The sequence below is a fragment of the Peromyscus leucopus genome, chromosome 1 (genome assembly GCF_004664715.2).
Source record: "Peromyscus leucopus breed LL Stock chromosome 1, UCI_PerLeu_2.1, whole genome shotgun sequence".
Classification (NCBI taxonomy): domain Eukaryota; kingdom Metazoa; phylum Chordata; class Mammalia; order Rodentia; family Cricetidae; genus Peromyscus; species Peromyscus leucopus.
Window position 1 is genome coordinate 74,910,866 of NC_051063.1, and position 27,447 is coordinate 74,938,312.

General features: G+C 43.8%; 1 protein-coding gene across 2 annotated transcripts in view; it reads right to left on the minus strand.

Moving 5' to 3' along the window:
* Positions 1 to 1,477: 1,477 nt before the first annotated feature.
* Wdr11 (WD repeat domain 11) overlaps positions 1,478 to 27,447 on the minus strand; it is a 50,597-nt gene continuing 24,627 nt past the window's right edge. For both annotated transcript variants that reach the window (XM_028868113.2, XM_037210014.1), the window contains exons 12-29: positions 26,202 to 26,308; positions 23,412 to 23,487; positions 20,311 to 20,419; positions 18,902 to 19,026; positions 18,315 to 18,462; positions 14,299 to 14,405; positions 13,848 to 13,962; positions 13,310 to 13,481; positions 9,924 to 10,032; positions 8,974 to 9,036; positions 8,069 to 8,134; positions 7,227 to 7,404; positions 6,684 to 6,779; positions 6,018 to 6,183; positions 5,417 to 5,514; positions 4,527 to 4,672; positions 3,523 to 3,602; positions 1,478 to 2,372 (exon numbers count right to left, since the gene is read on the minus strand). In XM_028868113.2, coding sequence (XP_028723946.1) covers positions 2,215 to 2,372; positions 3,523 to 3,602; positions 4,527 to 4,672; positions 5,417 to 5,514; positions 6,018 to 6,183; positions 6,684 to 6,779; positions 7,227 to 7,404; positions 8,069 to 8,134; positions 8,974 to 9,036; positions 9,924 to 10,032; positions 13,310 to 13,481; positions 13,848 to 13,962; positions 14,299 to 14,405; positions 18,315 to 18,462; positions 18,902 to 19,026; positions 20,311 to 20,419; positions 23,412 to 23,487; positions 26,202 to 26,308 — 2,119 coding nt within the window. In that variant the 3' untranslated portion in view covers positions 1,478 to 2,214. The remainder of the gene's footprint in view (positions 2,373 to 3,522; positions 3,603 to 4,526; positions 4,673 to 5,416; positions 5,515 to 6,017; positions 6,184 to 6,683; positions 6,780 to 7,226; positions 7,405 to 8,068; positions 8,135 to 8,973; positions 9,037 to 9,923; positions 10,033 to 13,309; positions 13,482 to 13,847; positions 13,963 to 14,298; positions 14,406 to 18,314; positions 18,463 to 18,901; positions 19,027 to 20,310; positions 20,420 to 23,411; positions 23,488 to 26,201; positions 26,309 to 27,447) is intronic.

A 27,447-nucleotide genomic window follows, 5' to 3' on the forward strand; every position in this document is an offset into this window, starting at 1 on the left:
ATCGTCCACTAAGGTTAATGAACGGCCCTTAAACATTAACCCAACGATTCTTGAGAACACGGTGAGACCTCTTCCCTCCACAAGTGCCTGTGCCGTGCCCCCGTGACCTCGTCCTGCTGATGTTACTGCAGACTCGTGAGTTCTTGTTGTTCCGCTTGCTGGTTTGGCTCTGTGGACTGTATGGGGCTCCAGTCATCAAGCTCTTGAGGACCCCTCAGCCTAGGATCTCTCCACAATCGGGACACACGTGCTTCTGCTCCTTTCTAAACTATTTTCTACATCAGGCATGCACACCGTTGGTTTCAAACACAAGTAATTTTGTCTCCTGGCCTTAACTACTTTGGCTTAAAAGTGATGGGAGGGTGACACAAGATTGGAATAAAGGCAGGGTCTTGAAGCAGAACGTGTCTGGAACAAAACAGGAAACACTTCGAATGCTTCCAAGTGCTTTTAAAACACTCTTGAAATTGATCCCTTTGTTATCATCATCCGATGCCTTTTACCTCAGAACTGTCACAAATGACAGGAGTCAGTCTGCACCATGCGTAGACATCTCCTGGAGCCTCTCATAGAACCCGGGACTGTAAAGGGCCAGATGGGACGAACTTTCTGCCACTCCTCTGAGCACAGGGTAGGGGGAGCGAGTACTGCACTCACTGTGAGGGCAATGAGAACTCAGGCCGGTCTGTCACAGTGAGACTTCACAAGGCGGCAGTGTGGCCCCTGAACGGGAATCATAAAACTGCTCTGTCAAGGGCAGCACAGGAACGTTTTAGGCCTTTCAAGCCTCCTGCCTTCAGTCACAAGCACCCCCATCAGTCTTCCAACCAGAACAACTGAAGTCAGCAAACACAGGGTCTAGTACACACCAGCACGAGCCGCAGTCACCAGTGGGTGTGGGAGCGGAACTGTGACAGACACTGCTGCCCAGCACCCCCCCTCCAGACTCATCTCACTACAGACACTGCCCCCCAGCCCCCCTCCAGACTCATCTCACTACAGACACTGCCCCCCAGCCCCTCTCCAGACTCATCTTACTACAGACACTGCCCCCCCAGCACCTCCGCCCCCTAGCCCCTCTCCAGACTCCATCGCAGCCAGCCAGTGGCTTCATTTCTTCAAATGCTGTAGCTGCAGGAAGAAGCTGGCACCTCCAGGTACACGTGAAGAGCGATAACTACGGTGTGTCTTTTCACCTTGAAGCCACTGTTCAAACCCAGTCTTTCACCACAGTGCCACATGGAGTCTGGACAAGCCATCTTTCTCAAGTGCTGCTGATGTCTCTAACTTCAAGAATGGAAGACACGGGGTCTGGAAACCCCCCAAGTTGTTGGGAACCAGTGACTCTAACTTTGACCTCAGGTCGTATTTCCCAGTGTCCCTGAAAAAATGAAGTTAGGGGTGAAGGTGTTGTTCATTTGACTATTTGGGGCCAAAAGACTCCATCTCAAAAAGAAAAAAACTCAAAACAGCAACGTCTTGGTTGGGATTTTCCTTTATTTATCACTTTACTAGTCACAGATGTTTAAATTCTGAGTAGTAATTTATAGTAATTATATCTAGTGGAAGAAAACAAAGGCAGAAAACGTACAAAAGAGGCTTCAGAAATGAAGTTACTGGAATGTATCCTAGGAGTTAAAATTCAGATCATCCAAGACCACTAGCACTAAACATAAAGCTTAGATACGTTCCATGAAGACAATGAGCCCCAAGCACAAAGTGAAGTAAGGAATCCATTGCGGTGGGCTGTCTTCAAATGCTCTGCCTGCTGTGTCCTAAATGACTGCCCATCAACACAGGCACACACAGCATGCGTCTGAGAACCCACCAGTTGCACAATCTCTTGCTAGAGATTTCTTAAACATCTTTTAACAAATGAAATGAGAAAGGAAAGCAATCCAGTCTCTTTGAGTTTTTAAGTACAAATACTGAAAAGTACTCACAGGCTCTTAAAAGCACTTTCCAAAAGTATAAACACTAGACACTTTCCCACCGTGTGTCCCCACGGTTCTGAGCTCACATGGGACACAGAACTGGCTCCTAGTCTAAATGTGTCCATGCTGCTGAGACCTGCAGCCTTAAGGTGGTACCACTCACTACCAAGGGCCAGGTCTTCACATCAGTCTGGACTGATCCTGACTGTGACTGTGAGCACAGTCAGGTCAGTTCCCCTCACACCTTGCTCCCAACATCGGCTTTCATGCACAGAACACATCAGTCTTCTATTAGATCTTCCTTGGGGGATCCAAGCTCATTCAGTAAATCTATGCCAGCCGCTCCAGCTTTTGAAGCAAAATGCACTGCTCCCTGTTTAAAGCCGAGGCTCTTCAGGCTTCGGGCATAGTCTACATAGATGGCAGTGATAAGCTTCTGTGAACCGCAGTTAAGGAAGTGAAGGGCAGAAGGGCGGGCTCCCCAGACTCCAAAGCAGAAGGGCAGCTCTGCCCAGGTGCTCTAGGGGACCTGGTGGCCATGAGGAGCAGCATGTCATGATTATAGACACGTCTTTATGAGGCGGAAGCACCTCAATCTAACCATGCTGCACTTTGCACCAGCTGAGTCCTGTTTCTTTCAGAAGACTCCAGCCAGCGTCCTCAGATGATCCATCCCACTGCCCGTAGTCACTGAGAACTGGAGAATGGCGGAGGACACGAGAGAACCTGCACACACCCCACTCCATGTGGAAGCTTCTCAGAGACTGGCAGTCAGAGCAGAACACTCGTTTAGGGAAGAGGCTTGAGACAGCTGGGCACTAGGTTTTTAGATAGCCCTGTTGTGTTCTGAAAAACTTGATACCGGACCAAGTTCACCAGTGACTAGGTCCAGGCTTTGCCTAACCTTAGGCTTTAGTTACTTCTTCAAAAATTTTGATTTAGTTTAGCTTTAAAAAAATGAGTATGTACAGAGCTAAATAACCCACATATAGAAATGAGGTCAATGTAGACACTCAAGAAAAAGTATAATGAGAAAAGGTAGAGTTTTTTAAACAGGAGGTATATTCATAAGCCCATTCTCTTCAAAAGGAGAAAGTGAGTACTCCAAGTGATTATTAGTAGAAATACAGTGTCCCTGGGTGTGGGCAGCTCACAGCAGCCTGCCTGTGTGGTACATCTCAAGGGCTCTGTCTTACTCCACATCAGAGGCTCACTTGAGTACAGTGGAGGTTTTTCAACTTTTAATCTACATTTTCTAAGTAAACATATAAAACATATTCCACAGACTGTGTTATTTTGAACACTATTTTAAAGTAGCAGGACCACATGCTTTCCTAATCACTTACTTTCCCGTCTTTCAAGTTCAAACACAGATTATAGGGAATACAGGCTCTTCCCTGCACAGTCCTGCTCGTCTCTCCTCTACCCAGCGGGCAGTGCAGCAAGCATTCTCATTCCCCCCCCCCCCCCCCCCCCCCGCCCCTTCTCTTCTGGGTTTGGTGACTCACGTGGATCTTTCTCCATATAGCTCCAAATCTTACGCATATTACCTTTCCCCTCTTAGCACAAATGTCCTTGCAAAGGATATCTGTGTCCTCACTGACTTCAAATGCACCGTACTTGAGACAGGCTTCCACAAACAAGGCAGCTCTATCGAAGTACCGCATGCTGGTCAACGGAACAAAAATAAGTTAGTTCTCAAGATCTGTCAGGCGTGGGCGGAGCCACCCAGGCAGCATTTCTGTCTGAAGATTTGTATACATTTCCCATGGAAATGGAATGTTCTGTAAGTCATGCCAACCCCTCTAAGGCCTGGTTAGAAGGAAGAGCGCACAATTCTCCAAGTACAAGCTTCACACTGGGCAGTGTAGAACACTGTGCTAAGCACTTTAAACCACTGTAATCTAGGACCACAGCTTTTCTGAATTATGCACCTGCTGCCCAGATTTAGTTATCTGTCAAATCTGTCTCATCTTACTGTCTCTCGTTTTCAGTAAGTCCATCTCCTATCAGAGTGAGATGTTTCTGGGGGACACCCCACCTTGTCATACTCTGCCACCTCTTACAGCTCTTGGGGTTTCTTCTTAGCTGCTCTCTTAAGCCTGAATCCTCCCCAACTGTCTAAAGACTTCTGTATTCTTAAGCTGTGCTTTTTAGGTTTGGCAAACATCTTGTCGGAAAATATCCCAGGCTCTAGAACCAATACCTAATGAGCAGAGGTGCCCCATCCTTCTTAGTTCTTCTCCACCACCGTAACTGGTCCACTCTCCTTCCCCGTCACACCCGAGGACCACCTCCACCACTGGAAGTGACTCTCCTTCCCCGTCACACCCGAGGACCACCTCCACCACTGGAAGTGACTCTCCTTCCACGTCACACCCGAGGACCACCTCCACCATTAGAGGTGACTCTCCTTCCCCGTCACACCCGAGGACCACCTCCACCACTGGAAGGGGCTCTCCTTCCCCGTCACACCCGAGGACCACCTCCACCACTGGAAGGGGCTCTCCTTCCCCGTCACACCCGAGGACCACCTCCACCACCGGAAGTGGCTCTCCCAGCACAGCCTGAGTGAGGGCTCACACATCGTACCTGTGAAGTGTCTCTGCCACAGTGACAAAGCAACCCAGAGAAAGGAGGACCAGGAGGGCCTTGGACTTCTGATTGACTTGTGGAGAACAAAGGTGGTCAACCCACCGCTTCAGAACATCTGCACATTCTTCAGAATTTAACCGAACCTGAGAAAAAGGTCCACATTAGAACAGAAACATCCTACTGCTGTGCTGGAAGGCCTTGCTGGTCAGAGGTTGCAGTTTATCGCGAGTTCTATCAAGTTTTCCAAAGCTTGGCAACATGGGGACTCCCTCCCCAGGGAAACTTCCTGCTCTCTACCTGCCCTTATCCGGAGAATGTCCCTGGGCCAGAGGACTGACTTTCTCTGAAGGCTGTCTCTAAGCCTCGATGCCCGATTTATCTTTGGCACGACCGTTGGCACAGTGCCCTGGTAGAAGCCCCCCCTGCTGCAAATATGGTAACTAAGACTTGTACTAGGAGCTCTGCTATAGAACCCTGCTGCCACTAACCCAGCCTTATGACAGGAGCCTGCCACTTAATGCAAATGAGGGTTTGTCCCCAGGCTCCCCAATCCTATATATACATTTCCTATACTCTGGGATACAGCTGAGCTGATTCACCGAAGTCATCTTCCGGGGAAGAAGCAGAACCACAAAGCTACAGAGAAGTGAAGTGTGCTTCTGTGAAACCAAGAGTCAAACTGTTCTACCGCCCAGAAGCTGCTGTTTATCACAAACTGCAGGGATCAGCACTGGGGCCTGGCTGCATCAGACCCCAGCAGACAGGAGGTAGCTGTTTCACCTGACTGCTGTTCTCAATAACACACGTACAGCAGCTTTGCAGGGAAAGAGCAGAGGCTCAAAGCAGCTTTTCACCTAACTGCTCGGACACCCACTGGAAACGCCTACCTTAGCAAGCCATGCTGCCCGATTCCACTCGCCGTACGTCTGCAGGTAGCGGCAGGCGTCCGCAGCCTTGTCTATCAGGCAGAGTAACTGAACGCCCTCTGGAAGACAGAAGAACAGGCGCCCCATCTGACCCTGCAGCACTCTCTTTAACCAATCATTAAAAAGTAAAACTGTATTTGACTTTAGTCCTGTACATTTTATACAGGGTGAACATTCTTAATTAATTATTTCAGATAAGGAGTATTCAACCTGGACCTAATGGGAAGTTGTTGAACTGAGTTTTAAAATAAACTGTTAGTACAGAGCTCTACAATGTTACTCTCAGGGAACCCGGGTAGTGAGCATGAACACATTCTAGAGCATGCATTGGGGTGGAGCACCTAGCCAGCCCAGGACTGTGGGACCTTTGCCTACTGTCACTTGAATTGTTAATATATCTCGCTTTATGCTTAAGATGAACTCTGCTTGTGTGCCTGTGGGCATCCCATACACAGCGCTGGTTTTCTGTCGCATACACAGAGATCTGTCTTCACCAGCCCAGCCCAGCCCTGACAGAGGCAGCGGCAGGTGTGTGTGTGTGCGCGCCCGCGCCCCTCCTTACCTGCCAACTTGCCATTGGCGATCATATTGGTTGCCACCAGCTTGATGGTGCTCTGAGAAGGGCCTGAGGAGGTGACGGTGGTGACCAAGCAGGCCTTCAGAGAGTCACAGTAATAGTGCTGGTTGTCTGCACTCGTCTCCAACAGCAGTTGCACAGCTCTGTCTGTCTAGAGAGAGAAACACCTCCTCTAGTTACGGGACCATTCTCTTCCGATAGTCTTCTAAAATTCACTAGGTGCAATGTCAAAGTCTGTGGCCTAAAGGCAGCGTTCACTTTCACGCATACTCCCGGACGTCTTACCAACATATACAAAACCAGTCCAAGTCCTACACTCTAGCTTGAAGGCAGGCATAAAGCCCGGCCTGGGGCAGAGCTGCTGGGAGGAATGTCCACTTCAGCTGTGCACCGCCAAGGGCAGCAAACCAGACCCAACAGCTGCTCTGTCTGTTTCGGAAGCGAAAGCAAGCTTCAGCAGGCTAGCCACACGACTGTGCTGCCGCCCTGTGTTTGGTGGTGGTATTGTTAAAGGAAGCCTATGTGTGCAAAGAAGGACATGCATTCTAGTGGCTATATACATACATATGTGTAAGTGAGAGTATGCGTGCATAGCGATGCTCTGAAATGCCAACCAAGTAGCAACTCCACGAAGCATCAAAACTGACATACCTGACCCAAGAGAAGTAGCTGGTCTGTGCATTTCCTTGTGTGATCGTAAGTTGACCGTTTTACTTCCTGCAGATTAACTCTTTCTAGTTGAAATTTCTGAAGGAGGAAAGAAGCAGGAGGAGGAAGATGGGAGGAGGAAGAAGAAAGAGAGAAAGTGAGGGAGAGAGGGAGAGAAGGAAGGAGAAAGAGAAGAAGGAAAGAAGGAGAGAGAGAGGAAGGGAGGGAGAGAGGGAGGGAGAAAGAAAATTTAGTTTGGACTATCAAATTTTTTAAGTCAAGTAAAAATATTGAGATTTATTGAAAATTGAAGTGAGCAAATTAAAACGAACCTTCCAAGTTAAAAAATTTAAGACAAAAACCAACTTTTCGTGTGTGCATTAAAAACTCAGTGTTTATAAGCTTTCAGAAAATGAGGCTTTTCATAAAACATTACACGTGGACTTTAAATTGGCTTGAAAGTTTCCCAAGTTTAAGATACTGAGGGAAACTTCAAAATGAAGATGGTGTCTGTGAATAAGGCTTTGCTCAAGAAAGCGGCAGCACCTGGAAGTAGGAGTTTTCACAAAGCACGTCGTAGCAGATATCCAGTGGGTTGTTCAGCCTGTCCCGTAGAGCACCATCCTTGGTTACCACTGTGTCCTCAGACTTGGTTTGGGACAAGCTGTGCAGGTAGTGGGCCGCCACTGTCCAGAAGTGCAGCTCTGACTCATCACCATAGAGCCTGGGAAGGAGGAAAGCAAGGCCTCAGGAATTCACACTCCAGGACCTGACCAGGCTGCCTCCAGAGGCCTTAAGTGCCAGGAACAGTGTTCCACGTCAGAGTCCCGCAGGGAAAGTGCAAAGCAGTGGGCCCTCTAGGCTGGTTCCTGGGTTCCCAACAGCACAGGCCTGACTACACAGTTCTTCACATCCAGCAGCTCTACAGGCCTGGTCTCCCAGTATCACTGCGTCTGGGTTATCAGCTTCACAGTAAGAGCTTCTGGATAAAGTGTCAAAATAATCTAACAGTTGTTCTCTGGACCATGGAGGGAAATGTCTTCATTGTAAGTGACTCTGCTAAACACTAGGAAAGTACATGTAATTGCTTTTAATGATAACTCATCAGCGTGTTTATGAATATATTTAAATGCATAGTTTGTAGCTGACATTGGTAAAGCTGCCTATAGGTGAAAGGCTTTGCAGCACAGCCAGCCCAGATCTCATGTAAGATGTCACCGGACTTCCGGTTTATTTTCCATTTCCTAAATGGACTGTAAGTCAAATCTAAAGGAGGGGCTTAGATTTTTAAAACATGTCAGAGTTCGGTTGTAACTTTTACAAAGTCTCAATAAAAAAAGCAAGTTAACTTGAAATGATCTCTTATGCAACATGTCAGAGAGCATTACCTGGAAACAAGCAGGCACCTCTGCAGGAGAGTGAATTCGGGATCAAGCAGGAGTTTCTTTATGTCGCTGCAGACAGGAACCCAGAGAGAGGCAGGACAAACATTTCCAACCAAACAAAAAGCAAAGAGATGAATCAACAGATGTTCAGGATTTATAAGAGCAGTCCTTTTTCCTGACTCCCAACTCTCACAGAGGAAGGATGCTGTCAACCAGTCCGAGCACTAGGGGCCAGGACTCGGCTTGCAGTCTTGCACAGTTTACTGGACTGCAAGAACAAGAATGCCACTGCTGACATTATTCTTAAAGTCCAGTTTCCCAATAAAACGCAACCGTTAATCTTAAGAAACTGAAGAGAAGCGAGGAATGGTTTTGAAATCGTGATTCACCAAGTACTTGTTAAAGATTATTATTATATACAGCAGGCTCTAGATTGCAAAAACATGCTCTGTTTTACCAAGAACTTCATGTGGACCCCTATTTTTCTCCTCCCTTTGCAAAGTAATTCTCAATATTTATTTTTAAATGCTCATGGCTCTAAGAAATGTTGGTTTCTTAACCAGCACCGTGCACTCACGGCGCCTGGTAGAGGCTGTTTCAGAGTCACCTGCCTGCGTTCTCCAACACAGCTCCATGAGGCCTTCATGATGGAGCCTCACCACATGGAAATCCTGGTCCTGACAGAGCACAGCAGTTTGGGAGCTGGGAGCTGGGTGGAGAGGGATACTCCAGTCCCGGGAATTACTAAGTTAGTCCTTCTAGCAAACAAAACTACAAAGAGGAACAAGCCTACATCAACAAACTGTCTCTCGGTGGGCCATTAACACTCAGGAAAACAACTCTTTGGGTTTAAAAAAGTCAAATTAAGTCTCTTTCCTGCGTTCTTCTATGAAATACAGAGTGCTTACTTGGATAACGCATTCAACTGTTCTTGAAGAAGAGTCTTTATTTCTTCATTTTCTGGATAATCACTGTGCAGAAAGAAGTTTGAATCATTCATTGTCTCTGCATTTACTGCCATGTATTTCTTTACTGAAAAAAGTTGTGTTCATTGAGAAATAAACCTTTTATAAACTCAGGTTAAAAACTTGGCTACAGGTCAAAGTAGTAACCAAGTGCCTGGGACTTACTGGCCATTTTTATGGCCGTCTTTGTCTTGCTGAATAGAAACAAGGAAATGAATAGAGAAAACCCGATGTCCAAATGAGGTGAGAACTGGTTAGCTGGCTCTAAGAACTATCAGGTTTAGATCCTTTTAATAAAGACCCACAGTGAATGATGACTAAGGTGCTTCGTCCCTTCTGCCCTATAGAATGACCATTTGTTTCTCTAAATAGATAGTTCTTAGGCAACAGACACTTACTGCCTTCAAAACAACAACAAAACCCTCGTCTCGCACCCACCTGGGCCATCCACATACGGTAAGTTCAGTAAACTGTCCTGAAGAATGGCTAGGTTGTTTTTCTGGAGACTTTTGCAGTGGAGTAGATACTGATTTAGAAACACACTTGGCTTCTGCTTTATGAAGAACCAGGCCTGGCCTAAACCTCTAGCATCTCTCAGCCCTCTTCACAGTCATCTTGTTCCTCTACCATGACGCACCCCTGTGTGATGATCACCCAGGCCTGAGAGCATCCTATGCACCTGCAGCTGTTCTTCTCACTGACCCCTTCTTCTGCAAAGGCCCCATAGTGGTAGAAACAGGGAGAAGAGGAATCTCTTTACTGTCTGCCTTTTCTTGGATTGCTGTTAAGGCTTCATTCCTTCTAAGTGCTGGACTGTAAGCCAGAGCTCATTTTCATGGGTGTCCCACAACCCCACGTAAACTGTGCACAGAGAACAAAAGTGAATTACTTACATGTGAGAAATGTCCAACGAATATCGCCCATTCCAAGGCTGGTGTAGTAAGAAGGCTTTCAAGGCAAGGGAGGCCCTTGGAACAAGGAGGTATGGGCACCACACAGGCTCTAGACAGCAAAGGAGTGCTTCTCAATAAGATGAACTTGGATACCTCAACAAAGCCTCAGCTATGGACCACTTAGAGGGCAGTCAGAAGAGCCAACACCTACAGCCGGGACAACTGGAACTCTATTCCAGAGCAGAGATTTTCTCCACTCAAGTTTGATGAGTACATTCTCTTTCTCCTTTTTTAATGTTTAAATATCTGGAATGGTACAAAGCTCTGTACTACTGAATAAAAGACTCAACGTAATGACTCAACACACACCGATAAAGCTTATTTTAAAAAATATTAAAAAACATTTACATTTACCTGCATTGTTTGTACCACCAGATCTGTTTTTCTGAGACTATTAAACTAACGCGGTTCACCCATCCATCAGGAGTTTGCTGCTGAAGGGACTGGGTGACCTCTGGTCTCTGGCATTCCCATGAGTCCTTTATGAAGTCTTTTGCACACAGGGATAACTTCCTAAAGCCCCCAACATGCAGCAGTTGCTTATTAGGACACTACAAAACAAATAAGAGCTGGCTGTTTTCAACATATTCCAGGGGAAAGAAACAGGACCAAAAGGCTCTGCTACCTAGCAACTACACACAGCATCTCCCTCCACTGGGCTCCCCGCTTTGACCCACTGCCCAGGGGCCCACAGGCTGGCTCTCACTACCCAGCCTCCTCCGGCTCCTGTGAAGCCTTTCTTCCCTGGTCTCTTGAACAGACACAATTAGTTAAAATGGCCCAAATCTATGACAGCCTGTACCATCTAATTTCATATGCATAGCCATTTAGCACCTGAAAGATGGCTAGCATGATGAAGAGGATGGAAAGTTAATAAATCCAGTACTTGACTCAGTCATTCTGTACCTTCTAAGTAGATCTGTAGTGACTCAAATACATAGCTACTGCTTACATGAAATGTTATAAAATCTAAACAGGGCTCAAATATTTCTGCTGAAAATTTGTCCTCGGAGTTATAGCTATCCCAATTTAGTTGGCCATACAGATAAAATAAAACAATAAGATCTTGATGACTTGGTGCTTAAAAAAGGTAAAAATATCATTAGTAATTATTAATAAAGATTATACCTAAAATGATAATTTTTATATACTAAAGTTAAATAAAATTGTTATTAAAATCAATCATCTCTTTCTTTTTAGTTCTTAAGGTGTTATTTCTAGAAAATTTAAAGCAACTCACATGGCTCGTTATGCTTCCATGAAGCAATGCTGCTTTAGCAAACATCCCATATGTCAAATAAAAATTTAATTGGCCATAAATACTGTGCACAGGCTTTTTAACTTGAGAGTCAGAAAAGGTGAGAAATGTTTCTACTACTATGTTTTCACACCTGAGAGTTACTGTTGTTCTATAAAAGTACCTAAAATACTATCCATATTCAAAGGTTGCTAGTGACTCCCAAAATAGCTTGATAATTATGTTCTTTTTAAAAACCTAGAGTCTGGGAGCTAGGGATCCAATACTGTGTGTGCTTAGCAAGCCTGAGGCTCTGGAGTCAGCCCTTAGAACCAGGGGGAAAACATAAGACACACTTGGAGCCCAGTAAAGGCTCCTTCCTCTGTACCTTCCCTGGGAAGCTGGTGTCCAGCAGTGACAGTTCCTCATCACTATGTTAAAATTCCACCTTTCTGGTTGAGGCTGTACCACTAGAGACTGAACAGGAGTAATATTTTTCTTTTTAATATTAGTAAAATTTTAAGTATGATGGTGTAAATCCTGGTTCCCAGAGAGATATTTAAGTACAGTGTACAAGGTTACTATGAACTCCAGTTCTGTAGTCAGCTCAGTTTAGAACACATTAAAGTGATGATGGAGCCTTAGATTCAAATTTTAAATCAAAAGTAAAAAAGTTTCTAGATACTTAGATTTTATGTAACTACTTCTTAGTTTAGAACTAGCAACGTTTTTTGTTTGTTGTGTTTTTTAAACACCACCCTTGGTATTCCCTAAATTTCCCTGGTAATTCAGGTTTGACGTGTTTGCTTCTGCTTGTCTCCCTGGCCAGGGGTTCCTGACACCTCTGCAGAGCTGACAAATGATTCAAGTGGGGGTGACAAGTGGCTTCTACTGTACCTGGTGGCAGTGACTGCTGCAAAGGAAGAAGAGCCTAGTGCCCCGGCATAGGGACAGGGGGTAGAGAGAGACAAGAACAGTGCACAGCACACCTAAGTCACAAGCACCCCAACTAACACCAAGAGCATCGTGGCAGTGACTCCGGCATGGTCGTAAAGTGAGGACACATCTACAAAGCCTCAGTCTCTCAAGGGCCAAATCATAAGTGACTCTACAAAGCACAGGCAATTCGAGTTGAGTCGGTAAACAAATAAACATGGCTCTAAGACACTTTCTACAAAGCAGACAGCCAGGAGTGTGCATGGAGGATGTGCCAAGAGGATCCTTGGGGCTGGGAGTTCCTGGCCTACCCCAGTTAGGATCAGAACCACTGCTGCTCTCTGAAAGCACATTCTAAAGATGATCCCACTCTGAAAGACAAACACTGCCTTTTAAATAACTGGATGGACATGCTTGAAACTTATTTTTTCTTTAGGAAAAGTAAGTCATGCAAGCAGTTTTTGTTTCGTTTAGTTTTTTACTACGTTTTTAATTTTTGTAAAAGAACAACCTCAAAACCACCACACAAAAAAGGAGCAAGATAGTATGATCACCTAATTTAGCTTTGGTTGATCACATAATAAGTCACAGACAGGACTGAAACATCATAATTCACAGAACCACTCACCAGAGTGGATCTGTACTTATTTACAATGCAGGACATATAAAGCTTTGTTGTGGATGATTGATTGATAAATAAAACACTGATTGGCCAGTAGCCAGGCAGGAAGTATAGGCAGGACTAGCAGAGAGGAGAATTGAGAGAACAGGAAGGCGGAGAGGAGGAGACACCAGCCTGCCGTCCAGGGAGCATCATGTAAAGGCAGCAGGTAAAGCCATAGAACACATGGTGACATACAGATTAACAGAAATGGGCTGAGTATAAGAGTAAGAGCTAGACAATGGTAGGCCTGAGCTAATGGCCGAGCAGTTTAAATAATACAAGTGTCTGTATGTTTATTTTATAAGTGGGCTACAGGACTGCCGGGGCTTGGCGGGACATGGACAGAAAAACTCTAGCTACAAAGCTTATTACTGAAAAGCCATTAGATTCATGTTTTCCCAAGAGTTCTCTGAAATGAAGCAGCAGTTGCCCTCTGTCTAGCTGGCCACAGTCTGCGGCAGCAAGCAGCCTCTCAGGAGTACACCCTACCTGTCAACTCCTGCTCATCCATTCTGAAACATGTAGACTTCATTGACATCTCCAAGACTCTGATGCACCCGTCATCAGATGCCAAGATCACCTTATCTGACGTGCACCAGTCCACATCCAAAATCCGAAAGGTCACATTTCTTCCACTTCTTAAACTGCTCACCATCTGAACCTGTACAAATGATTGACAGAAAGTAAAGTTCCTGACTATTCTGGATTAAACGGTCAGAGACTGTGTGGCAGAGGCCCAGAATTTGTCTGCAAATGAAAAGCCTCTGGCAGCCCATCTCCCACATGCAGTCTGCACCCCACAGGTCTCCATCACAGCGATGGCACTAAAAAGTCAATCCATCAATCTGTCATGCTGTCTCACTTACAACAAAAATACCGTGAGAGCAAAATTCTCTAACAAATAATTCCTTCTAAGAAGCTGGACATACTTATTGAAGATTCCGTTTTCAGAAAAAGTGGCAAACGGAGCCCGTTTCCATGCTGTCAGCTTCCTTTGCTCCACCGTCAGGCTGCAGGGCGGGCCTACCTCTTTAGTGTCCCAGACTTCAGCGCCATCGTTATACATGGCTATGAGCTTCTGGTTTCCTTTGCCAGGAGCAAAACGAATCTTCCTCACCCAACTTCTGTGTGTGGGTATTCCTCTGAGAACAAAGAAATAAGAACACCAACATGATATGTGTGTGTGTGTCCACTGCTTCTGATCAGGTGTGAGGATGGAAGAACCATTTTACATTCTTGGGAGCCACACTGGACAGGCAGGTCTGCCCACTGATACCTGCTGGAGTGAGGTCCCAGGGCTTCTGCAGGGCTCCCTTCAGATCGGGGTCTAATTTGGTGATCAGAGTCTGGCTCATGACCAGTCTTCCTCCAAAGTTTAGACAGTATGGGACTCAAAGCTCCAGTTTACACTCAGGTTTCTTGGTCCTATTTACAACTGTAAGTTTCCATTTGAAAAAAAGATTTCTCTTGGCTCCTACCTGGATACTCTGCCTTTCAAATCCCAGAAGTTTAAATTTCCATCCATATCTCCAAGCACTAAGGTATCCCCTTTCCAAGCGATGCAGGTAATGCTGCCCATGCTACCCTAGAAGCAAGAGCAACAAAACACCCATGAACTTCTCGACTGAGCCGCCGCCATTAGAACAGAAATAGTTCCCTGTAATGATCACAACGAAACAATAAATACATTATTTATGAAGCACTTACTTTAGGATGAATGCCATCAAATCCTAAAACTGTGAACACTGAAATAGCCACTGCATATCAACTTCAACGGTGCGGAACAGGACATTATAATGTGATGGACATTCAAATTGTCCATTCAAATGGACATTGGGTGTGGTTATCCAAACTACATCTATAGAGAAGGTGTGTCTTTTAGGAAGAAATACTTTAGGAAAAAAAAATTCAGGAAGAAAAAAATCAACCGCAGTAGAGAGCCAACTCTAATCTATCTCATTACAAAAGGTTCTGTAAGTCTATCCCGAGGGAAACTCAGTCACCCTCTGTGTATGTAGTGGTTTGTCCCCTAGAAAAGAAGCCTCAGCACTTCGCTGGCACAGTACTGTGGGAGGGAAGGGTAGTGGAGACGCGGCAGAGGCACAGGCTGGATCAGAGGCCCCGTGTGCCCTAGTGCCCTGGCATCAGGCTGCGCTGCCAGGCCCCAGCTTTACCTCTTCACACGGCTTGGGGTTGGGCGTGTTTATTTAACTTTTCTGTGCCTTGGGCCTACTGTTGGTGGAGTCGGGTGCTGGTAGTAATTCTATAAAGCTAAAGCCCTGAAGGCAATGTCTGCCACACTGTAAATACACAGTATGAGACGGTATTAAATAATGTTGTCACTCCCGCTTCGCATTTACAGAACAATGGAAGTATTCAGGGGGGTCTCTATGGTTAGGTCAGAACGTGCAAATGCTTAACAAAATGACCAACTGCCTCCTTAGATATTATGTAAATCCTGGTAAAATCCCAGAAACTAAAGAAAAACAGAATTAAAACTCATTATTAAAATGAGCTTAATAACACAAACAACTTCCATTAAGTACATGAGAGTCTGTGTAACATGAAACAATGTTCTCAGATTTTATTTCCATTTCTCAGAAATCCGAATGGAATGTGAGTTTGCCTTTAAGTTTACTTTGTCTTGAATATATTCACATTTTAAATCTTACTTTCTTTTCCACATTTGAAAATGAGAATATTATAGGTTAAATTAGCCCACAAATCAGTGCTGCTGTATAAATTCAACTGTGCAGACATGCGAACCCCCTCCTGAGGAGCTGAGGGAGCACACAGGTGCTTCTGGAGGGCCTGCTGTGCATTCCCTGTGACTCTAAACACCCTCTGCAGAGCTCACTGGGCCCTGCTGCTGTGGTGCCCACTGTGCCCTGCTGCTGTGGTGCCCACGTGCCAGGCAGATGGACAAACAGCAGACATTCACTGCATCAGTCTTTCCATTTTCAAGATAAAGGAAGCCACTGAGGAGTACACATACATTCAATTATAAATATGCCAAGTTTTCTCTCTCCTTCTACCATTGTCTGTACTTCATAGTTTGGGGGCCAAAATCCAGAATGAAAATTTCAACTCAAAATCAATGTTTAGAACTTTACATTTGAAAGAATAATAAGGAAAATACTGGATCAAAATCAACAAAATCCTTTTTCTACATACATTATGGTCACTGGAAAAAAAAATTCAGCTTCAGAAAAAGTAATAAACCAAAACCAATTCTCACATATATAGGTATCAATCCCTTCCCTAAACATAATATGCTTTGAAATGCATACCAATTTCACTGGAGGCTGCATGCTTACTAATACAGTCAACCCTCCAAAGACTCACATTCATTTGAAATAAAAGAATTCAGAGTAAAGAGAGTTGTTATACCCAGACTTCAAGACCCCATGAAATAGAGGTGACGCCTTCTAAGCTGTGTGGCGTGACTACCTTGAAAAGGGCATTTATAGGAGCAGAGTTGGCCGGTGCTTAGATGGTAGTCTCCAAGCCTGACAACCAGAGTTTGAGACTTGGGATCTCTAAGGCTGACAGAAAAAAGTGACCGCTACAAGTTGTCCTGTGACTTCCACATGTACACTGTAAATAGTAATGTGATACATTGAAAAACAAATACGCATGTCCAAAGTCCAAAGCTTTTCCTTCAGAAGGACTGTTATTTTGAGTTTTTGGCTCCTTGACATTATAATCTCAGTGTGAAGCAACTGCAAAGTGAAGAGACCAAACTATCTGTAGGTGACTCTGTAGGAGACCAAATGACATCGTTCCTGGACTTCTAAAAGAGGAGCTATGTGGAGACTACGGGTGCACAGTAGGGTCCCTGACGTTTGGCAGCATTAGCTATAACTACTTTCCTTTGCACACATTTAAAATTACTTTCCTATTCTAATCACCCAACATCAACTTTCCACTACTACATCCATCCTTTCAAAAATCTTAAAAATGGGAGACAAATCAGATGTACTTAAAAACAGATATTACTAAGTCTTAGATATGACTTAGTGTTCTATGTAATGGCCAAATGTATGCTATAATATGAAAAGATTCTGATGCTAACTTTGATTTTAGAATAATGCTTTTAGGGGAATGCCTTCCATTCTTTGCTTGCTAATAGGGGAGACTTGGCAGCTAGCCTCTGAAGGACTCCACGCATTCAAGGGCCTCAGTAGTTACCTCCTACAGTAAGTAGGACTGATCCAAGGACCAACAGCAGACTGCAAAAGTGACAGGTGTAACTTCTGCAAGCAGGTCATATGACCTGGGTCTCTTGACTCCCTCCCTCCAGGAGAAGCCAGCTGCTCAGAGGGCAGATGACACAGAAGTCCCAGAGAGGCCCCTTGAAGAGGCACTGGGCTCTCTCCACCAGCAACTTTAACTTTAAAAAGACATGTGATGGCACCATCTTGGAGTGGACACCCGTGATGGCTGGTTTTTATGCCAACTTTACACAGGCAGGGTCATCTGGGAAAAGGGAACCTCAACTGAGAACATGGCTCCAGCAGACTGGCCTCTGGAGCATTTTTTGATTGATGATTGATGGGCAGGTGGTCCTGGGTTGGTTGTGTAAGAAAGCAGGTAGAGCAAGTCATTGCAAGCAAGTCAATAAGCAGCATTCCTCCATGGCCTCTGCTTCAGTTCCTGCCTTGATTTCCCTCAGTGACAGAGTGTGACCTGAGAGATGTAGGATGAAATACGCCCTTTCTTCCCACAGCTGTAGCCTTGGTGTTCATCACAGCAACAGAGACCCTAACTGATACCATCCTTCTGCCCCATTTAACTTGAAATGACTGCAACTAGTCAAGATCCTTCCTGAGCCACTTTAAATATGGGAGTCGGCTTTCTGCTAGGACATCTATTCTTAGATGGAAATTTTAACTAAATACACATTGTGTGAAATGCCTCCTCCTGCCTCTATTTAATTATAATTTGTACTGGTTAACAGTTTATTAATTCATCTATTAAAAGCAATCTGTAAGGTGTACCTGATGCCAACTTTTTCCTATAATTGATTCCACAAGGCCAAAAAAGATACCTACAAATAAGTAAATATTAATGCCACTAAACTTACAATCTGATTATAAGTATCCCAAACTAACCAAGTATTTCATGAAAATCTATGGAACAGAGAGAGGATGGCTGCTGATGTTAGACAGAGCTGAGTTCCAAACATGGCTGTCACGACTCAGCCATGAACCTTGGAAAGTCCCTTCCTGTCATCAGCTTCATAAGCAAACAAAGATAGTTCCTGTGGACCACCATCATGGTAAGAAGGAAGAGCACATGTGATCTAGGATCATGTGACTATGTTACTTTGTAACCTCTGATTGACCAAGTTCAATCAGAGATGACTTCTCAAATAGTAACATTTATTAGGCTTTTCTCAAGATGTTTTCCTTAACTATGTCTTCACTGGGTATGGACAAACCAGACCCCTGGTCACATCCCCCCCAGAGATGTATCTGAGGACGACACTTACGTCTGGTGGAATCCGAGCACTGTCCTTCACAGAGTTCCCTTCAACAGTGAGATGATAAACTTGGCCATCGTTGTCGGTGAACACAAAATGCTCCCGAGCAGAGATGTTCTGACTGAGTTCAGACTTACTCTCTGCCTCCTGTAACAAGCTTTAAGATACAGAAAAGGGTCATTTTCTTCCCTAGAGTGACACTCACTGATACCCACAGTAGAGCTGTATTTAGAGGAGGACCAAGACCATTAAAACCTCTGAAGTTCACTATAACAATCTGGGGTTCCCAGTACATTTTCTGGGACGGTGAGTCTATCTCCAGCCATATCAGTGTTCGTTGGCAGCTTCAGCGTTCGTGGATAGAAAGGAGCTGGCCTGACCACTCCTGGCTGCTGACGGGTTAGCAGCACTGTGTGTTAGGACAACACTGAGCACAAGGACGACAGAACTCCCCTGCAGTCATCTGGGTCTGCGCTGAACGAATGCTCACAAGTGAATACAACTCGCTACCACAGATGCCCTGCATGGTGTCTGCCAGGTTCTCTGCCAGGGCGTGGGCAGTAAAAGGTACACCGACAGGAATCAGAACATAGTACCTGATCACAGACGACTCCACGGCACCCAGCTCTGCGTCCGAGACGACAGTCTGGCGGGCCATGGCCTCCCGGGTGGCAAGCTGTTTCTTTCTCAGGCTCTTCAGGTTGTGAGATGGCGACCACTCCTGTGTAGCACAGACGACAGATGTGCCAGGCTCCCTTCTATCAACGCCTGCTTAGAGCAGCTGGGCAGGGCTACTTTCTATCAGCACACAACTAGTTTTCAAGTAAGGACACAGTTTAATGGCAAACTTCTAGAAGTAGGTTTGTTTTCATGCTTTCTTTTTCACAAGATGAAATGACTTCCACTACAGTCCTGTGCATTCCCACCCATCCAGAATTAGAGAACTGTGGTCTCCCATTGGGCCCGCTCAGGTATAGGTGCTCACACAGCTGCTCATTTACATGCTTATTCTTACACCTCCACCTATTCTAATGAGCTTAATCCAATGTCATTCATGGTGAAAGTTCCTTTCTAAAGTTTATTTTATAGGTGTGTGTTTTGCTTGTATATATGTCTGTGTGCCACATGTGTATAGACAGCTGTGAGCCACCCCATGGGTGCTGGACATTGAATCCCAGTCTTCTGAAAATGCAGTGAGCACTCTTAAGCACAGAGCTATGTCTCCAGCCCCGTTACAGAAAAGTTCTTAACATGAGGTTATTGTACACATGAATATTTCTAAGACAGTCTTCCTTCCCTCTGCCTCTAGCTCGGCTGTATGAAAGGTGCTCCCCCCACTCTGCCGCTCCAGTGCTGGGATTTCAGGGTGGGCTCCCATGACCAGTTCTCACATGCATGAGAATCTAATTCACAGAAACAGTGCTGTGTTAGTTAATACCATCCTGTTTCTTACTCTTTTTTTATTGTCCTCCATTAAAGTGGAATGGTTTTTGTCTGGAGGGACACAGGGTACTAGTGAGAGATCTGAGAGTGGAGAAAAGGAAGAGTTGGGGGGCTGCTTAACATACTTGCATGACAACTTAAAAAAAAGCTGACACTGTTTCCTTAACCCCGACAACTAAACAGTCTGACTATTCTCTTTGATTTGCATATGGCTATACTGTGTACTTAGACCCCAAATCCCCACAGGTTTGTTTCCAAACTCTTTCGGATGTTGGTCTATTTCCTCTTCTTATGTCAATAGGGCACTGGTTTTATTCCTACAGTTCTTAAAAAGTACTAATACCAGATAGCGTGGCCAACTTTATATCTTCTTATTTCAAGAATGACAGCCATTTAAGGCCAATTTTCTTTTATAACGGTATTTATTATGTTCCTCAAGATACCAAATGTTAACACATTTTAACAAGAAAATACTTGGCAGGAATGATGTTAACTCAAGCCACAAAAGCAGCTATCACATAGGTCTGTACTCAGGCAAATCAGCTGTCAGGCTGTGACTTACCAATGCAGTTATAGCAGGAAAGCTTTTAGACATTTCCCTAAGAAGGGTGCAAGTTCTAATATCCCATAATTCCAGGGGCTTATCTTTGAAAACGACTGCCAAATACTGCCTAAAATAAACAACAACAACAAATTTATCAAAAAGGCCCCCTTTTACAACAACAAAACATCATGAATTAGTTAAGAAGCCAAGAAAAAAAAAACTAAGATGGCATGTCCCATGAGTAGGCAATTAAACTAACATTCAGGCCATGTTCAAAGTTACATTAAATATGAATCACTGAGAAGCGGAGATTGTGAGCGCAAACAGAACTCTGAGGAGTCAGGAGGCATGGACAAAGTCCCAGTGGGCAGAGGGAAGATGAGCACTGGCTGGTCCACATAAGGGGAAACATAACTGAGATCCAGACTTGGATGCAGTTTTAGTGAAAATCATCAGAAATGAAATACAGCACAGGAAACTGCCAACTCCACTGAAATAGTAAAACTACTTTGGGGGAAGGAGAAATTACCAAATGAGGGGCATTTTCAAAGAATCTGCAGAGGAGATGAAGACAGGAGAGCTAAGTCATGGAAATGTAAATAGGATGCTAGAGGATCTCAAACATCGAAAGTAGAGAAGTATAAGAGTAAGTTCCTAGCACACATTGTCTAGAAGAAAACCACTCAAGAGCACAAAGATGTGTCAGCGTGTACACAGAAGGATAAACAAATATAAATACCAATCAAAACAAAACTGCACTGGCTGTGCCAGTATCAGACTATCCAGACTTATTTCTAAATACACAATACCCAAGAGAAGATCCTTCCTAGTGATAAAAAATAAAAATCATGGCAACACCGATCTTAAATGTGTCCTGATTACAGAACACAGAATACCCACAAGAACTTGAGTTCTTCGAGAGTAAGTAAGTGAACGCATAACTACTGTAGGGACTCGGCACCAACCTCTCAGTCGTTCACAGAAGAACTGCAACAGAGAACTAGCATGAGCACAGCAGCCTTGAGAACCGTGTAGGACAGAACTCACGGGATACTGGAACAACAGCAGCTTTCCAAGGCACAGGGCCATTCATTCAGACAGACAGATACTGAGCCATGTGACAAATCACATTAAATCTAAGGAGTCTGAAATAACATCAAATGTGCTCTCTGACTAAAACAGAACTAGAAAAATAACAGAAAGATGTATCTGGGGGAGAAACCCCAAATATATAAATATGCCATGGGAATGTCAAGACAGTATGACGTGAAATGGAATGAAAACACACCTTATCAAAAGTACAGGCCATGTTAAATTGGTGTCATGTAGTAGGAAGTGCTTATGTAAAGGGCCAGGGCTTAAGATCCTGGCACACAGCAATTGTGTGCTCTCGCTGCTTGGGCCCAACATTTACTCCCAGCCCTACTCAATGTAACAACAACAACAAACAAAACAAAAGGCCTAGAGATGAGAAAGACAGATCAGAAATGTCTTTATGAGCAACTAAGACTGTCTACACAGAGACTTCTAAGAAATCAACAAAACTATTACTAGAACTAATAACTCACCTTAGCATGCTCACAAGATTCAAGGTAATCATCAAAAACTTAATTGTATTTCTATGTATAATAACAATTGGAAACTGAGACTAAAACATCCATTTATAACAGCATCATAAAAGATACAAAACATTAAACAATACAGACAGACTTACATATTAAATCATGTACACTACTGCATACAATACCATTTCTGTACAAAGAGCTAAATAGGTGGTGGTACATGCCACATTCATGAATTTTAAAATTTGTTAAGATGTCCATTCTTCCCCATTCTGATACACAGCTCAAAACCCAAAGGTGTTTTGGGTAAACCTGATGTGCTAGTTCTAAAATTCACACAGAAATCTCCAAAAACATTGCTATCCCTTTTGTTTTCTAAAATGATATGACTTTGGGGTGAATTTTACATGTCATGAGATTAATAAAGCCAGCTGTCTTAGAGTTTCTATTGCTGCAACAAAACACCATGACCAAAAAGCAAGTTGGTGAGAAAAGGGTTTCTTTGGCTCACACTTCCACATCGCTGTTCATCACGGGAGGAACTCAGGACAGGAACTCAAACAGGGCAGGAACCCTGGAGGCAGGAGCTGATGCAGAGGCCATGGAGGGATGCTGCTTACTGGTTTGCTCAGCCTGCTTTCTTTTAGGACTTAGGATCACCAGCCCAGGGATGGCACCACCCACAATGGACTGAGCCCTTCCCCCATCAATCACTAATTTAAAAAATGACTTTCAGCTGGATCTCATGGAGACATTTTCTCAACTGAGGTTCATCCCTCTTTTCAGATGATTCTAGGGTCAAGGTGACATAAGACAGCCAGTTTTATGAATTGACAAAATGTATTTTTCCTGATAAAGATTGTTGTCTTGTGCCCTTTTGAGCATGGGATTATTGTGAAAGACCTCATTTTCTCTATGTACAATTTAGGTTCATTTTATTTCCAGAGTCTTTTGAATTTTTGAACCAAGGAAAAATATACATAAAGTAGTATTGCTAAAAAACAAAGAAAGGGAGGTGGGGAGGGAAGCAGAAGAAACAGAGCATCTCAAGGCTGTCTCCATGTCTGTGGTCAAAAATGCTTTTGATATGGCCACACATAACTATTTGCTATTACTGACAAATTCTAGGAATAGTAACATATTCCTACCCTAAAAATTTTATTTATTTATTTATTTATTTATTTATTTATTTATTCATTCATTCATTCATTTATCTATTTGCTATTACTGACAAATTCTAGGAATATTAACATATTCTACCCTAAAAATTTATTTATTCATTCATTCATTCATTCATTCATTCATTCATTTATTTATTTATTATGCATACAGTGTTCTGCCTACATGCCAGAAGAGGGCACCAGATCTCATTATAGATGGTGGTGAGCCACCATATGGTTGCTGGGAATTGAACTCAGGACCTCTAGAAGAGCAGCCAGTGCTCTTAATCTCTGCACCATCTCTTCAGCAGCCCCCCCTCCAACTTTCTTAAAAGTTAAAAACCAGCTGTGAAATAGCACTGAGATAAAACTGTAGATGGTTTAGGTGGACACTTACTTCAAATGAGATACTTTGATCATTTCAATGGGTGATTCATCATTTCCTCGATCACCACGAAAAGCAGTGCTCCTCCCTTGAATTGAAAAACAAAGAGGTGAAGAGCATGCACCATGCACCATGTGAAAACAAGAAGCCCAACCACCTGATGTGGGTGGCCACGCAGCCACGCCCTCTGCCTCCTGTTCTTTCACTCCTTTGCTTCAAAGCCAGTTCTACTAGCGAAATTTAAAAACATTCTTAAAATGTGAAAAGAAAACAAAAGTATATTACATTCAAATATTTATTTTATCAAAAGATATTTGAATGTTATATAGTGTCTTAAATTCTGTAATTCAATTTTAGAAACTCTCCCACTGTCTAAAACTTTAGGGCATCTGTGGACGGGCAGCAATCACTGTGCACTTAAAGGTATGCCCATTAGTTGGGAGGAAAAAAACCTCTTGAAATGAGTATTTAAGATTTCTTATCCTATGTGCAAAGTATTAAATGAAGTATCTGAGCACATTCCTACCAAAATGTCTCTCTAAGTGAAGTTTGGGAGTTATAACTATATGCTGTATCAGTTAAGTGCCAAAAAAGACAACAGTTTTCATAAATAAAAACATAAATTCTACCTTCATCTGAATGCATATGCTTTACTATTTTCTGAGTTTTATTTACATTGAATTAAAGAGCCTAGGGGGTGAAAACAAGTGACCACACCTCCATGCCCCGCTCCCTCCCGTAGGCACCAAGCTCAAGCTACACTCCCAAATGGCCTTTCAAGACTCTGCTGGTCTACTAACCTCTTGAGCAGCATTTCTCAACCTGTGGGTCACGACCCCCAAATGGGTCGAATGACTCTTTTAAAGGGGCCACCTAAGACCATTGGAAAACACAGATATTTACATCATGATTCATAACAGTAGCAAAATTACAGCTATGAATTAACAACAAAAGTAATTTTATGGTTGGAGGTCACCACAACATACGGAACTATATTAAAGAGTCCTAGCTTTAGGAGGGTTGAGAACCACTGCTCAAGAGCATCCAGCTACAAAATCCTACAACCTGAGTGCTCACATTTCCCTCTTCAGGAAATCAGTACAGATAAGAGAAATCTGCAACAACAGATTCTAAATTAGCCAACAGTTCTGCTGAAGAAAACAAATGGGGATTTTAAAAAGGTGAACGACAAATAATAGTTTTATTCAAACTCAGGGATATGACATTGCCTGAGAGAAAGTCAGAGCCAGTATGCTAGCAAAGCAGGAACCCAGGACTTTCAGTGCCCAGGTAGGTCACTTCCTGATACTACAGCAACACTGGAATATGGGCGTGGCTGATCCTTTAAGTTAACACCAACTGTATACAGAAAAACAACCAAACACCTGTTATACCTACGCATCATTATTATTTAAAAATGTATATATCGATTTTACTGCTGTTTCTTTGTTTCTGTTTTGTTTTTTTGAGACAGGGTCTCGCCAAGTAGCTCTGGCTAGCCTGGAACTCAATGAGAGCTGGCCACTATGCCCAGCTACTGTATTATTTTGAAGAAACTTACTTATTTGAAATCATTGTCTTTAAAACTCATGTGCTGCTGGGCGGTGGTGGCACACGCCTTTAATCCCAGCACTCAGGGGGCAGAGGCAGGCGGATCTCTGTGAGTTCGAGGCTAGCCTGGGCTACAGAGTGAGTTCCAGGAAAGGCACCAAAACTACACAGAGAAAGTCTGTCTCAAAAAACCAAAAAAAAAAAAACCACCACCAACAAAAAACGTATGTGCTATTATAGTTTCAAGTTGTTCATTCCTTAAATTCATTGGGTTACACATTGTAAATAATCCTGAACAAGTTACTTTACTGGAATGCTTCCCTTTTTTAATCATAGTTAGTTATTTACTGAGTGTGTGGGTTTGTGAGTGTGCATAGGCAGATGTCAGGAAAACATTTGTAGGTCAGTTCTCTCCCTCTACTGTGCAGGTTACCTGCTGAGTTACCTCCCAGATTAAGAAACATTTTTCAAAATTATGAGACAGGGCTCACATGTCCTAGGCGGGCCTTGAACTCATGTACCTGAGGAGAATGTGCCTTCTTCCTCCTGACTGCTGGGATCACTCCTGGTTGTGTGGCACTGGAGCTAGAACTTAGGGCTCCCACCTGCTGGGCAAGCACTGTATGAATGGGGCTACATCCCTGGCCCTGCAATGTTTTCTATTACAAGGACTTCCTATTTCAAGTTTCCCTAATCCAATCAGCCGGTAGCTATCAGTGTTCTAAATCTGAGCATTTAAAAATCATCACTAGCCTATACCAAACTTGAAGGCTTCCTACAGTGGTCCAAACTCTAAGCAGAGGACCTACAGAGATGACTTAGAAACTCATCTTTTGGAGGGCCAGTGAGAGGGCTCAGGGGCTCAGTGGTAAAGTCACTTGCCATTGAGGTCAATCCCAGGAGCCAACATGGGCAAAAAGAACTGACTCCCACAGTTGCCCTCTGACCTCTACATGAATGCTGTCACACATACAGCACTGTGTGCAGAAGAAGACTGGATCCCACCTTTTGCTACGCATCTGTGAGTTCAGGCTAACGGTCTGCTACTTACCTTGTGCTACACTGATATTATGTACAGAGACAATGCTGTGGCTTTTTTAGGACAATTACTCTGGAACCAGAGACTGGCCACGGGAACAGGATGTAAGGACACACATGAAGGTGAGAGAAAATGCTCTGAGCATAGTTTATGCAGTGTCTTCCACCAGCATGGTACACCACCCCAGTCTTTCAGTAAGCTGACACACAGACCTGTTGGGAGATCAACCAGCTGAAGTTCATTTCTCACTAACCCCATGTTGTTCGGGGTCGAGGCAGCGAAAGAAAGGAAACTGGTCAAGCTTGTCCATTCAATACCCCTAGAAAGCAAACAAATTTTAGTCTTGTACCTTTTCTTCATTTGAAATGTTTATTTGAAAAATAAGGTTTTCCTAAGATCTCATTTAATTAATAATGTAATTAAAATTTATTCTTACCCTTTTAGGCTATGTTACTGCATACTCTGACATATGTGAAATTTGTTCAAATTAAAATTTTATCTCCAAGTGTAATGACCAGATAGTTATCAAAGTCCTTATCATCATTAAAGTGGATCCTAAGTGTTTAAAACAGCAGCACAGAGCACTCAGAGAAGTCCTTAAAGTGACGACTAGGGACGTTATCAAAACCCCCAGCTGTCAACAAGAGCAAAACTTGATGGAGCAAAGACTGTCTTCAGCTTTGAGATGGAGAAGGAGACAGAAGCCCCAAGTGTTCCATCAGCAGAGAAAGCATGGGCTCAGCGAGGGCCATCCTGCCAGGACAGCAGCGGCAGGCTGACAAGCAATGGTGACACACTGTCTTTCATGTAGAAAGGCTGGCTAGACAAAAGTCTAAAACTGGGTCCCATTTACAGTTGCTCATCAGTATTCATAGGACAGCCATTTGCAATGTGAACATGATACCTATGGCTGGTCTCAGGACAATGGCAGACTTGAGCCATCTGTGAAAGGCTTCAGGATCTAAACTCTTTTTTTTTTTTTTTTTTTTTTTTTGGTTTTTCGAGACAGGGTTTCTCTGTGTAGCTTTGCGCCTTTCCTGGAGCTCACTTGGTAGCCCAGGCTGGCCTCGAACTCACAGAGATCCGCCTGGCTCTGCCTCCCAAGTGCTAGGATTAAAGGCGTGCGCCACCAACGGCCCAGCTAAGGATCTAAACTCTTAAGCCTCCAAACTTTATTACTGATCCTTTGTGGGAAAAAATGTTTATTGACCTCTGATCTATAGCAACCTGAATGCAATCACTAGATTTGCGTGATAGGTTATTTTTTTTCTGTTTTGCTTTTTCCCCAAGCAGTACAATTAATTATTCCTATGTTGATGTAAGCTCCCATTTTCAGCTTTTAAGACCATCAGACATTTGCCTAATCCAAGCTTACTGCTCTATCCTCAGAACCTTACCTGCTCTCATTTATTTTCGTTTTGAGACAGTCTTGCTCTGTACCTCAAACTGGCCTCAAGT